Below are 15,123 nucleotides of genomic sequence, written 5' to 3' on the forward strand. Positions count from 1 at the left end.
CCACTAAGAGGGCATAATAAGCCCGAGGTCATGGGTCCACAGAGGAATAAGAAATAGAAGAAATGCCTAAAAGGTTCTACATTAGAAATAGAACAAGGTTGGGGTGGTGGACAGGGTGAAGGGTGGAAAAAGAGGAGCAGGCAAGAGGGAGCAGAGGGAACTGCCTAGTGAAAACAATAGGGACCTCAAGAGTTCCAGTTTAAATCATTTGGGTTGCTGCATTGTAAACTCCACTCTCCTTCTGGTTCCTCAATCAAGTCTGCACCAAAGCCTCATGGGAGTGGTCTCTGGGGATTCTCAGAAAGTCACTGAGTTACACGCTGAATGGATACAATACAGAAGGAAGTGGCACTAGGGACAGGGAAACAATTTGTGGTGTGACCTAAATTTGGGAAAGGCAGAATGCAGAGCCAGAAATGACCAAGAAAAACCAAGTACTCAGAAACTCACAAAAACTGCAGAGAGATACTGCCAGCAACCCAAAGAAACTAGGTCTAGATGACGCTGCTGGAGGACCCCAGCTGATACCTCAGTTATGCCACCAATGTGGACTTCACACTCTGGGTATGCCTTCTGTCTTCAAACTGAGCTCCTCTGAGTCCTGAGTGTCCTCAAGAAGCCTCAGAGGCCACCACGGGACGAAGGCACTGTGCTTATCTCTTTCACACACCACATGGGGCCGCTGTGAAAATTTTCATCTGCTAACTCAGTCCATGGTCGGAGGCAGAACAAAGGTGTTATGGACTGAATGCTTGTGTCTCCAAAATTCCTATGTTGAAGCTCTAAGTCCCAATGTAATGGTACTACCAAGTGGGGGCTTTGGGAGATGATAGGATCATGAGGGTAGAGCCCTCACAGTGAGATCAGTGCCCTCATAAAACAGACACCAGCTCTCTCACCTTCCTTCCTCCACGTAAGGATACAACCAGAAAATGGCAGTCTGCAACCTGGAAGAAGGCCCTCACCAGAGCCCACTCATGCTGGCTGTACCCTGATCTTGGACTTCCTAGCCTTCAGAACTGTAAGAAATAAATTTCTGCTGTTTATAAGTCACCCATTCTATGGCATTCTGTTATAACAATCCAACTAGACTAAGACAAAAGGCCTGACCCAATGGGCCATGGGTCACACTAAAGGAAAACAAAGTAGATTCCCACAATCACAAATGTTGTATTTATATAAAAATATCAGAACAGGGGGCTAGATACTCTTGGGCAACTCAAAGGAGAAGAGTCTTTGAACCGAACCTGCCTAAGGATGACTTTGAAAGAAACAATAGGAAATTAACCAAATCTGCACTGACATACAAGTTCAGTGACACACAGCCTGCAGGAAATGGCAAGTCATATATTAAGTCGTCATTTAAAAAATAAAAATGACTTTTCCCCAATTGCCAACCCTTTCAACAACCATAGCTTTCTCCAGTGATAAATGATACCCTGAATGACCAGCATTAGCCCTAATGGGATCTCCTTTCATCAGAGAAATATTCAAATGTCACCACACTCTGCTTACTAAGGTAAGATGGCAAACTATTGTTTTAATCAGGCCATGTTTAAAATGCTTAATGAAGCTTAGCTTACCTTGAGAAAAATTGTTCACCATAACTGAAGTCTTCTCCGTCTCATTATCTTGCTTCTGGTCTTGTGAGAAGAAGGACTTTTCAGATGTTTCATAATCAGAGAGCACATGAGAGGCTGAAGGCTCAGGAGATTCAGGTAGAAGATGTTGGTAGGTTAAGTTGTCTTCCTCAATCCTTAACCATTGAGATTGAAAGATAAATCATCTCCCATGCTAAAATCCCAAGTCAGGACTATGACTTACGAATACTTACGATTACTTTACCCTTAGTAACTTCCCCATGTTTGCAACTTCAGTGAGACCTTTTATTTCTCTACAGCATTAAGCAATGACATTCTAAAAGCAAGAAAGGCTCGGTGGGCTTGAGTTTGGAGCCAACAAGGGGAAGCAGCGGGTTGTGCCTGTCCCACAGCCTGGTTTACAGGGGAGGGACCCAAGAGGACTTGGGTCAACGGTAGCTGTTTACCAAATAACCTCTCTATACCAAGCATTTGAGATTTTAGTTGGGCCTCACAGAAACCCTTTGAGGTAGGGATTACTATCCTCATTTACAGTAGGGGAACTGGGGCTCATCATAAACTGACCGACTGTCTCACGACTTGGTCAGAGGCACAGTTTAGATTTCAACCAGGCCTGCCTGGCTCCAAGGCCCCAGAAGAATGTGAGAGCCCAGCCCAAAACCATGAGGTGGCCCATGGATTTAAAAATCTCAAAACTCTCACGGTTTCCAAGCAGGTTTCAATATCATCATTCTAGCAATCATCTGGTTATTAACTTGTATTTCCCAAGGACCACCTAAGCCATGAGAAAAAAAAAAAGCCGAACGCTGTGAAAAGGCCACATGAATCTCCATTATAGATAAACTCCTTAACTGATGCTTTTTTTTTTTTCTCCCACATTTTCCTATTACTTCTTGTCAGCAGCCACAGTCTCATTATTCATGAGCTAAGACAAGAGCAAAGACTCCAAAGCTGCAATGCATTCATTAACAGGTAAACACCTGATGCAACTTTGCCCAGACAGTGTGATGGATGCACAGGCTTGCTGCTGGCTTGCAGAAGTGCAGCATGGGCCAAGGGCACCCACTTAATTGGCTTAGAAGTGGCCCATGTGAGTGCTAAACTACAGTTGAGAGAGGCAGAACAGAAGGCAAAAAAACAAATCTGTCAGAAATGAAAAGGAGTGACACATTGGTTGAGGAGGCTAAAACAGGTTCCATCCCTCAGTCCAACTCCTTCTGCAAGCAACCCCAGCAGTCTTCCTAAATGGCAAATGTGATCATGTCCAGCCCGGCTTACCTTCCTTCGAAGACTCCCTACTTCCTACAGAATAGGGTTTGGACTTTTAACACATTTGAGGACCAGCCCAACAAAACCCAGCCTGCCTCTCTTGCTTTGACCCTCTATGTACCAGCTACATGCTCAAAGGGACTGTGTCTCCTTTGCCTCAGGCATGGACACTCTCCCGACAGCCCCTAGCCCCTTCAACTCTCACCCTTTAGATCTCAGTTAAGAATGTCCCCACTCTGGGAAGCCTTCCTTGCCCTCTCTAAAGCATGCCAGTGGGATATGACCTATTATTACAAGAATGGAATTGGAGGATTGAACTGGCAGGGATCTCTAACAATATTGCAGTGGGAGAAGAGTCTTTCTTTTAAATTTGCAGAAGCCCTGATTAAAATGTCCTCCTGTGAGCTGTGACACCTCTCTGCCTACTCGCTCTAATGATGCAAGTGCCCTTCATGATGCCAATAAAATCTACAAGTCTGCACCCTAGACTGGTCTCTATTTTATTCCCAGAAGCCCAAAGGACCACATCTTTAAAGCAGAGGAAAGCACACAGCAACATTAATAGCACTCAGAATCTTTAACAACTAAATAAAGGAGGGCAAGACCTTGGCATTTTCAGTTGGCCATAGAGACAAGCTAAGAAATTACACAATTCATTTATTCCATGAATATTTTCTGAACTTCAACTACATGCCAGCAACTTGGAGCTGGAGCAGGTAGAGATATTCAAGACATAGGCTTTGCCCTCAAAAGACAATGTGGAATAACAGGAAGAGGACACGCATTGGATGGAGTGTGACAGATTCAAGTTCAAATCCTAGCTCTGCCTCGTAATGGCAAGTATGCAACTCTGACCCATGGCTTCCTCATCCTAACATAGTTACTTCAAACTTTATATGGTGAGAACTAGTAAATGTGAAATGCTTATGGCAGCAGCTGACACACACCAATACCTAATGAATACTAGCTAGCTCCTTTCCTCCTCCAAGGAATTCTGGGAATAGAAAGATAAATGTAGAAAGCATTACAATACCATGTGGTAAATGCTGTAATGTAATTATGTCCAAGTGCTACAGCAAGAATCACTGACGCTGGGATGTGGTGGAGAGGGAGGGTACTGGGGTGAACCAGGTTCATTTACATTTGAATGGACTCTGAAGAATGATTTTCAAACTTGAAGAGGAAGAAGGTAGAGTGCACAGCCATGGTGTGGGGAACAACACAAAGCCAAATAGGACTAAAACATAGGGTACATCGGGGAAGGGAAGCGAGGAGAACGCACAGGGGAGAAGAGAACTGGGGTCAGACTGAGAAGGGCCTCAAATGCCAGGCTAAGGAGTCTGGAGTTTATCTTGCTGGTATCTGGGAGCCAACAAATGAATATGTCATCTGGTTCAAATCACCTGATAGAAATGACACAAGTGAATGAAATGAATGAATGAAGGCAACAGAACATATGGCATGAGCTCTTGGTTTTGTATGGCCATTGTCAGTTCCATAGATGTTTATACCTTATTTACAAGAAGCAGGAAACAAACAGAATGGGAAGGAGTCAAAATATTTTAAAAGCTGGCAGGTAAATCAGACCTGAAAAGTCCTGGGAAGTCTTCTTAACAAATGCTACACACTCACCTCTCCATCAGTTCATTCTGGGTGTTCATTTCCACTCCAACTGATTTTCCTGGAAGCAGAAATAACATCAAGAAAGGAGGAGAAAAAAAAAAGTGTTTAAGTGTTCCCTAATAATTTCCTGCTCATACATTTGCAGAAGCACTATTCCACTTGTTTAAATGCTCTATAACAATCCTGGATATTTAAAGTAGGATTACCAAGAGTACAGTTCAGACTATAGACTTCTCCTTTATCACTGCATTGACACTAGTTCTAGGTGACAGCACTGAATCTAAAAAGCAATCACGAGGCATTGCTGGTGCAGGTTCTTTTTCTTTCTCTCAAACTCTGATACTAACAGAATATATGCTCATTACAGAAAATGGGTAACGGAATCAAGAAAAGACCAATATCCTGGCACTCCCATAGCCAAGTTACTGGATTTCCTTCCATTCTTTTTTTCGTGCATTTTGGCATGGAAGATACTATATTACAACATAATTTTTTCACTCAGTACGCTATTATAGCAATTTCTCTTACTAAATTTGCTTCCGAAACATCATTTTTAATGCCTGCACTAATATTCCACTGTAGGCATGCACTACCACAATTTTGCCAGTTCTCTATTTGACGCTTAGGTCATCTCCAAATTTTCACTTTTATAAACAAATGAAATAAGCATCTTTGTGCGTACAGCTTTATCTGCATTTTAATTATTTCCTTAGGAAGGGTCTCAGAGGTAGGATTTAAACTAGGGAAAGGAGTACATGAGTACAGTTGAAAAACCCACTGTCTACAGCAGGGGAAATGATTTTTAAAAATAACAAAAGAAAACAAAATATAGCTCAGAATGTAGCTGGGCAAAAGATGCTCTGCTCTCTTCCTGCATGTCATCATTTGCTGTTTGAAAGGAAGCACATGAGCCCAGATTTCAAAGAGACTAACAACTTTATTTTAAAAATACTTCAGAACCCTGGAAATTGCAGGCTGGGATGAGCTCTTTGAAGAAACTGATGCGTGGCTAAAGAAAAAAACAAACTCTTCTATAGTTGTACTTGAAAAATGAGACTATAATTAAACTGCACCCACACATGCAATTTTCAAAACTATTCCTAAAAGGAAAAGTTCTCAAACACCACAGTATAGAGGAAAAGATCACTGAATCCTTGCACATTTGCTTTAAGTCTAGAAGTTTCCACCTACAAACTCACAAGGCTGGCTGGCATGGCCACCCAGGTTCCCTATCACCCACCAGGCCAGCCACCTGGGCATCAAGAGTCAGTGCAAGATGCTGAGTGGTGGAAAGTCACCTACCACGGCAGGGCACTGTCACCATCAGAAATGAGTCACACAGGCCTGAGTGACCAGGCACCAGGGCCTGAGTATGGCTCTTTAACATCTGCTATCTCCTTCAGGCCCCACAATGATCCTATGAGCACGGTGTTAGTATCTCTGTTTTAAAGCAAAGAAGTGAAAATCCAGGAGGTTTAATGTTTCAACTATCCCTTTGTCCGATCACACTCTCCCTTACTTTACTACATTTTATAGCTAAGCAAGGGAGATGGAGAGATCCTTATAGCTACTTCAGTCACAAACCTATGCCTCTTGGTTACATCCTGGCCAAAAATGGCATGATATTTTGGCTTCTTGAAAGATAGACAGAGGTTGACAGGCCTTCATCAGTGGATGCTCTCAAAGACTCCACATTTCTGTCCTCTACAATCCTCCTCAAGGGGGAAATCCACATCTGACTGAGTCAGATTTCAAGACCTTTCCTGGAAGAACCAGTTTGTAAGACCATCCCTAATGGGCAGGGACAACTGTATGTTAAAAGAACAGCTTAGTCAACATTTTTCATCTCATACCTGCACTGGGCTGCTTACCAACATTTAGCAGATAACACCGACCCTACAGACCCTGAGAATGGACCATCAGTGCCAGCCCAGCCTTCCAAAAAGCTTAGGACTTACTCAGGCACTAGCCAGGCAAACAAAGTAACATGACATTCTGCTTCACATTCTCACTGTTTTGTTTTTGTTTTTTTTTTTGAGATGGAGTCTTGGTCTGTCGCCCAGGCTGGAGTGCAGTGGCACGATCTCGGCTTACTGCAACCTCCGCCTCCTGGGTTCAAGCAATTCTCATGCTTGATCCTCCTGAGGAGCTGGGACTACAGGCACACGCCACCACACCCAGCTAATTTTTTTGTATTTTTAGTAGAGACGGGATTTCACCATGCTGGCCAGGCTCGTCTCAAACTCCTGGTCTCAAGTGATCCACCTGCCTTGGCCTCCCAAAGTGCTAGGATTACAGGCGTGAGCCCCTGAACCTGGCCACATTCACATTGTTCTTTAGTTGTGTATCTTCCTCAGGAACTTCACAGGGTGGCGACCCTTGGTTTGGGGCAGGCTTTAAGCATTCCAGGTCTCCAGATCTTAAACCCATCAAAAACCTCTCCTTCATTCCTAACCAAACCCATGACCACACCAGGAAGTGTCCTGATGCCACCAGCAGCATGAGTTTCCCCTTCAAATAAGAGACCCTTGAGGAGCTTGCAACAACTCAACAACAACTGTATTCCACCCGTTCCCCTATTACTGTAACAGAGTTCTTTAAAATCAAGTGACAAATAGTTACTGTAGGATTCACAGGGAGATCACAACAACTAATGCACTGAATTTCTTGATAAACTGCCCCCACACAGGTAACAGGGTACCATCTGTCTAGCTATTCAAAAGCTTAGGATGCATGTCATGAAAATGCTGCTCCCATCTCTCAGGCAAATCTTGTTGCTACGCCTAAGAGCTGTGTAGTGTGAGGCAATAGGAGGACTTCATCTTTTCAAATAAAAAACATCTAGTTATCCCATCCATAACTGAACAAGCAAGAGAAGACTATTATGCCAGACAAACTTATAACTGGTTGACCCAACTTCAGTTTCCTCTCTGCACTGATCCATTCTGTATAGTGCTACCACTTAAGAAGCCTCTTTTGAAACAGTACTTCCCAGCTCAAAATCCATCAGTCCTACAGAGTGAACTTCAAATCCCACAGCCTGGCATCTCCTACATGACCCAGATGTTTCTTCCTTTCCACCTCTCTGGTAATTGGTAGAAACTAATTCTATTCTATTTTAATATTTACAGTGCTCCTCCCAGGTGCCTATGCCAGACACTGAGGATACAGAAATGAATGAGGAGCTACCCTACCCTCAGTGAGTTCACCTGAGTGGAAAGGGTGGACCCAAAAGACAATTACACTACAGTGCTGTGATAAGGGGCTGCAATGGATGCTGTGGGAAGGCACACAGAGGAGACAAACAGAATCTGGCCTGGACCATCAAGGAACATTTAGGGGAGGTGGCAATGGAGCCATATCTTTGATGGAGGGAAGAACTGCTTTATAAAGGTGGGAAGACACCAAGGGGCTCTGGGGAGGGCAGTTCCAGGGATTCTTAGGAGGAAAAACCCTCCATTTTCTCTGAAAGCCTGGATCACTCTGTTAACCATAACATGCATACTCCATTGTTGTCATAGTAAGTCAAAAAGTATCTGAGACAGATCTCAACCAGTTTTGAAGTTTCTTTTGTCAAGGTTATGGACCATGACAAGTGACACTGCCCCAGGAGGTCCTGAGAACATGTGCCCAAGGTGATTGGGTTACAGCTTGGTTTTATATGTTTTAGGGAGACATAAGATATCAATCAATATATGTAAGGTATACACTGGTCTGGTCCGGAAAGGCAGGACAAATCAAAGTGGGTGGCGGGCTTCCAGGTCATAGGTGGATTCAGACATTTATCTGATTGGCACTTGGTTCAGTTATTATCTAAAGACCTGGAATCAATAGAAATGAGTGTCTGAATTAAGGTAAGGGGTTATGGAGACCAAGGTTTTTCTTATGTGGATGAAGTCCCAGTGGTGGCCACCTCCGGAGGCAAATGTTTTCTACTCAGATCCTTAAAAGGTGCTGGACTCTCAGTCAATCTCTTCGGGATCAGAAAAAGACCTGGAAAGGGAAGGGGTTTCTCTATAGAATGTAAGTGTTCCCTACAAGAGACAGCATTTCAGGGCCATTTCAAAACATGTCAAAGAAATATATTTTGGGGTAAAATACTTTGATTTCTTTCAGAGCCCTGCTATCTGTCATGTGATGCTATAATGGAGTCAGGTTAGAATTTGGTTTCTTATTGCTACAGAGTCTGTTCTGCCAGCCTAAGGATCTCTATTTTAATGTTAATACTGGTCAGTTGTGTGCCAACTCCAAAGGGAGGAGAGTATAATAAGGCATGACTGACCGCCCCCACTTTCCCATCATGTTCTGAACTAGTTTTTCAGGTTTTGGTGGGTTCCCTTAGCTGAGGGAAGGGTCCACTCAGCCAGCTATACGATTTACAATTTTAATTTTGGTTTACATACCTTCCTGAGCTCCCACTATTTGTCAAGCAGGACACCCTTTAAATCAGGAGTGTCTATTGGGTCTGTTGTTTGGCCAGAAATTTAAAAATGAAAGAAATCAGGGTTGTCCAATCTTTTGGCTGCCCTGGGCCACACTGGAAGAAGCACTGTCTTGGACCACACATAAAATACACTCACAACAGCCAATGAGCTTAAAAAGAAAAATCCATAATGTTTTAAGAAAGTTTACAAATCTGCATTGTGCCACATTCAACGCCATTATGGGCTGCATGCAGCCGTGGGCCACGGGTTGGACAAGCTTAAATAATGTCATTTCATCCTCACAAACATCTCTATAGGACAGGTACTGCTATCCCCCCTACAGGAAATCTGGCCCTTCAAGGGATAAATGACCCATAAAGCTGGGATCTGAACTCTAGTCTGTCTGACTCCAAAGGTCTTGTTCTTTCCAACCCAACACCCTTGTGACAGCCTCTATCACAAACTCAGATGTGAATATCAAGTGCAAGCTATAAACAAACCAGGGGTGGGAGGGGGTGGAAGGAATAAATTTTGCTTCCACTTCAGGTGAACAAAGAAAGTTTCCTGGAGGACAGACAGAATTTCTCTAAATTTCTCTAAATGGAAAGGCAGTAAAAGTCTTACAGAAAAAAATAATGGTTTGAACAGAATCATGGAAGAGGGGAAATGCAAGGCCTGGCCCACAGAAATGTTTGACCAGTGCATCCAATTTGATAGGAGTGTGAGAAGCACGATATCATGGTGGTTAGGAGCGTAGACTGTGAAAGTGAACTACGTGGACTCAAATTCAGACTCTGCTCTTCCTGTCTGACTTAGACCAAGTGAATTAACCTCTCTGTTCCTCACTTGTTAATAAATGAGGATAATAGATAATACTTCCTCTTAGGCTGAGAATAATGCCTGGCATATTGCAAGCACCCAGTAAAGATCTGCCTTCCCCACTCCCTCATTGTTTCTCCTTCAGCTGCATCATTATCATCATCATCATCATCAGAGGGTGGTGGGCTGGCAAAGGCCCCTTCCAGACTGTGGAAGGCCTTGAGAAGAAACCAAGTTTCAGGTTCACTTCTATCAGCAGAGAACTGAGGCAAGGGTTTCCAGGAGCTATCTTTGTTCATGTGGTGAGCTCACTGATCAAACTGTCTTCTTTGTACCTTTCCCAGTGTCAAACACAGCTTACTCAAAAATACCTGCAGACGAAATACCACCTGCCTTATTCATATAACAGCTCTTTGGAGGCACCAAGAACAAGGATACAGTGGAAACTCTGGCTGCAACACCAGTTCCTGATCTATTTAGATCCCAGCCCTCTTGGGAATCTAAGTTTTAGACCCTCACCCCAGAAAAATGTACATACTCACAAAATCTTGTGGGTTTCCAGATCCCTGGTGGAATCCCCAGTTTAATGGAGCCAAGGGAGAGTTCCCTTATAAGCATTAAGAAACCACACTACCATCCTACTTCTTGGAGCCTGCCAACCAAACATTATTAAAGAGATAGCAAGGATATGCAGAAAGATTCCAATACAGTGTTCTTTATAATAGCCCCAAAACGGGAACAATCTGAATGTTCATCTAATGGGGAATGATTAAATAAATTATGGTACGTTGACACAAAAGAATGCCCTGCAGCCACTAAAACTTACAATGTATATTTATTATCTACAACTGAACAAAGGGAGAGGATGCAAACAGACCCACTTCCATAAAAAACACACATATGAATAAAAAAAGGTCTGGGCATATATACTCCAGGGTATTCAAGCTTTGTTGTGTGATCCAATTATAGGAGTATTTGCTTATCTTTTATTCCACAGTAAACATGTATTGCTTTGTATTAATTTTTTTAAAAGCTATATTTAAATTTTTAAGAACTCATGCTATGCAACTGCCTCAAATATAAAACTCTTTTATGATAAGCTTGTTTCATAATTCAAGAGCCAGACCCCTTGTATAAATCTAAGAAAGAGCTACCTCTGTGTTACACTTTAGTTCCGAAGAAAAGGAGTTGTGGTGAGGTTTCTGGGACTTTTATGCTTTTTGTAGGAGAAAATCAAGTTCTATGTTTGTGTTATCTGCTAAGCCTAAAATGCTTCATCTGCCTGCAGAACCCACAAAGAATAAGTAGGCTCTCCTTGGGCATGTCAAGGTAAATAACTAAAAAATAAATCAAAGGGAGTGGCTGGATGAGGGAGGGAGGGCAGCTGTTGCTCTCTCAGCTCTCCACTTCCTAGGGCCTAGAGTGAGGGCCTTCAAGAAGAAAAGAAGCCAACAAAAAATGACTTGGGCCTGGAAGATACAGCTTTATCATGAGGACTCAGATATTTCTCCACTAATAAAATGAAAACTAGCTTATTTAGAATACCCTTAGCTAGAAGGAAGTAGGTTTTTATAAAGCTGGGAAAAGTCAGGTACTCCTATATACCCTGGTCCTCAAAAGTCCTGGGAACTGGTATTAGCAAAACCAGTCTACAGCAGGTCTAAGCTGCTGGGCCCTTTGGAAAAGCTGGGGGAAAACATTCACTAGGCCCAAATGAGTAAACTACCCCATGTTCTATCCCAGAATTAAACGAACTATGTGGGCCATCATAAGCCATCTATTTTGTACATATGAAGACAAGAGGAACAGAGTCAAATCCTGGTTCCACCAAGTCAGTTGTGACTTTGAACAACAAACTCTTATTTGTTAAGTCTAAGTTCCTCACCTGGAAAACAGGCTGTTCTGAGAATTAAGCCCCAACTCACAACAAGTACAAATACTAATAAGAACTCAGTACATAAGAACCATGCATTCAGCACTGAGGCAAGCAAGGCTTCACATCCATAATTTAATTCCTACAAAGACTCTACCAATTAGGTATTAGAATGCTAAATTTACAGGTGAAGAAAGAAACTGAGGCAAGGAATTAAGTAAATTTCCTAACATACACAGCTTACAAGTGGGAAGCCAGAGCTCTAATCTGGTCAGCCGAGTTCCAATGACTGCATTCTTCACCACTAGGCCCATTTATTTAGATATATAAGGTTATATCTCTATGCCTCAGTTCATCATCTATAAAACTGAACTAATACATTTTGCCTCCAAGGTCATTGTGAAGTTTAAATCAAATAACCTATATAATACCAACTATAATACAAGTAGCTCTAGTAGGAAAAGTTTTTTGTCCAGAGACCTGATTTGAATCCCAGCTCTGCCATTCACTCCATAAATGGTCACAGATGAGTTGCTCACCCTCAATGGGCCACACTCTCCACAGCTGTAACACTGGACTCACTGATTAATTTATTCATTCTCTCAAAATATGTGTTGTGTGTCCACCATACACCAAACGTTATCTATATCCTAGCACTACAGCAACAAACACAACAGACAAGATCCATGCACCTTTGTGGGACTTACTTTCTACAGGGAAGGCAGAATAATCAACATATAACATGCAAGATGGTTAAGATGGTTATGGGTAGTAAGCACATAACATGCAAGATGGTTGTGGGTAGACCGGGGAAAATAATGCAGGGCAAGGCAAAAAGGGGAATGTCAGTGATAGGCAGGGGTGCCTCGCTATTTCATAAAAAGCTGTCAAAGAGCACCTCGCTGATATGATGACATTTGAGACAAGGCCTGAAGGGATCAGGGACACCAGAGAGAAGAGAAAGTGCAAAGCCCCTGAAGGAGGAGCTGGCTTGGGCATGCTAGAAAAACTGCAGGGTCAGTAGCTGGGGCGGGGAAGCAGGAGAGGGTGGGGCGCCAGGAGTAAGGAGAGAGCGCAGCCAGGGCAATGGTACAGGGCTTTGGAGGCCCTTATCTGGACTTTTACACTGAATAAAAAGGAAAGGCTTTGATTTGGGGGCAGAGATGGGACATGATCTGACTTACATTTTTAAAAGATTATTGATTACTGTGTGGAAATGCACTACAGTGAGGCAAGGATGGAAGCCCAGAGGCCAAACAGGAGAGGCCTGCAGCATCCAGGTGAGACAAGAGAGGCAAACTGAAGCGGTGGCAGCAATAAGGTCGTGAGGACTGATGGAAGACATGCAGAAGGCAGGGCTGCACAGAGGCAGCCAGGGAGGGAGAGAACTGAACTCTCAGTGACATCATCTGGAAGCCAAGTGAGCCAAGGAGGGAGGAATCAACACGTCAAATACTGCTGCAGTCTGAGTAAGATGAAGACTGAAAATTGATCCTTGGATTTGGCAAAGTGGAAGTTGTTAGTGTTGGGCAAACTGTTTCAGTGGAGGGGTTGAGATGACTGAGAGTCCAGTCCCAATGGGTTTAAGAGAGAAAGGGAACTGGAAAGCAATACTAAAGGAGATAAAGGAAAAGGACAAAAATAATGACTTCACAGAGCAATTTAAAAGGATACAGTTTTGACTCTGGAATCATATTCATGTTATGCATATTCAAAAAATTAAATCAATAAAAATAGGGTAAAAAAACTCTAAAATTGAATACAAATAAAAACAAATGAATCTAATTGTGTTTCAAATGACTAACCCAACAACGGCTGTACAAAGAATGAAACCAAACAACTTTTAAATTCAAGAACATACTATCGTACACTTTTAGCCTAAAAACAAAGAGAACCACTTTAACAAACAAATCTTGAACTGGAAGAGTTCCAGATTTGTTTATTAAAGTGGTTCTCTTTGTTTATTAAAGTGTTTCTCACTGTTTTTCACAGCGGAAAGGGTAGAGTAATTCTGTAACTATGTGCATATATTACAGAATTGAGTAAATCAGCAGATATGGTGATGTTGTCAGAGCCAGGGTTCTTACTGTTGGAGAAGGGAAGTAAAAATATGGAAGTGGGAAAAACAGGAAAGACCCCAGTGAGTTTGGACTGGAATTAAAGCCACCATTGTGAAGTAATGATTTTTTTAAAAAATAAATTATGCATTTACACACACACACACACACAGCCTGCTAAAGGGCCTAGACACAATGGTACCCTCGTAGCAATGAACACACCTAGCACCAAATCTTGGTTGTTAAATATCATTCCTCACTAAAAGGAATCAAGGCTCTTGGAGAAATGGCTCATTCAGGGCAGGAGCAGTACAGGATGAGCATGGAAAATCTATTTTGTCCCAGAAAGTAAGGAAGTGCTCCCAAAAAGATGGAGACATGTCGAAAGAAACTGCCACTTACCAAATCTGGGACAATATGATATGAATGTCAGAATGGATAATAGTCCATTGAATAAAATAAGAATCTTCAAGCCCACACTGATCATAATCAAATAAACAAGAGTGATATAAAAAATGTTACTGTTGGCCGGGTGCGGTGGCTCAAGCCTGTAATCCCAGCACTTTGGGAGGCTGAGACGGGCGGATCACGAGGTCAGGAGATCGAGACTAGACTAGCCTGGCTAACACGGTGAAACCCCGTCTCTACTAAAAAAATACAACAAACTAGCCGGGCGAGGTGGCGGGCACCTGTAGTCCCAGCTACTCGGGAGGCTGAGGCAGGAGAATGGTATAGACCCAGGAGGCAGAGCTTGCAGTGAGCTGAGATCCGGCCACTGCACTCCAGCCTGGGCGACAGAGTGAGACTCCGTCTCAAAAAAAAAAAAAAAAAAGTTACTGTTAGAAAAAAACTGTCATAGTAACATTTGACTTGGACAAGAATCATCAATATATGGTAGAACTCATGGTAGAAGTTTGAAGAGGAAGAGAACACATACAGCGTTACAAAGTATCTTCTACAAATTACTCATTCATTACATAGGTTAATATAATTTACACTGGAGAAAACTGACAGACATTACCTTAAGAAGTGATCAAAGTTAGTATCACCAAAAATGGGATTGATATTGTGTGCCTCCTTAAGAAAATACCATAAGAACAAAATAGTATGTAGCATTCCTGCCAAAACTGCATAGCCAATCTAATCTAACCAATCTAATCTAATCATTAATTGAGTCTTAAGAACAGATAATCCCAAAGTGAGGGGCTAGCTTGAACTATTCAAGTATGTTCACATCATGAAAAGAAGACAGGGTGAGGAACTACTGCAGATTAAAGAAGACCAGAGACACATGACAACTAAATGTAATGTGGGGACTGGATCCTGGATCAGGATCAGGATCCAGAATAAACTGTCATAAAAGACATTATTGAATTAATTATAAAAATTCAACTATAGGCTGTATATTAGGTAATAGTATATGAGACAACACTGTTTCTGCTTGTGATAATAGTACC

General features: G+C 42.4%; 1 protein-coding gene across 5 annotated transcripts in view; it reads right to left on the reverse strand.

Moving 5' to 3' along the window:
• Positions 1-15,123, reverse strand: part of CDK5RAP2 (CDK5 regulatory subunit associated protein 2) — a 185,303-nt gene that overhangs the window by 31,055 nt on the left and 139,125 nt on the right. For all 5 annotated transcript variants that reach the window (XM_031654462.1, XM_031654463.1, XM_031654461.1 and 2 more), the window contains 2 exons: positions 4,503-4,551; positions 1,584-1,756 (listed from right to left, as the gene is read on the reverse strand). In XM_031654462.1, the coding sequence (XP_031510322.1) occupies positions 1,584-1,756; positions 4,503-4,551 (222 nt within the window). The remainder of the gene's footprint in view (positions 1-1,583; positions 1,757-4,502; positions 4,552-15,123) is intronic.

This window comes from Papio anubis, chromosome 13 (genome assembly GCF_008728515.1).
Source record: "Papio anubis isolate 15944 chromosome 13, Panubis1.0, whole genome shotgun sequence".
NCBI classification, from domain to species: Eukaryota; Metazoa; Chordata; class Mammalia; order Primates; family Cercopithecidae; genus Papio; species Papio anubis.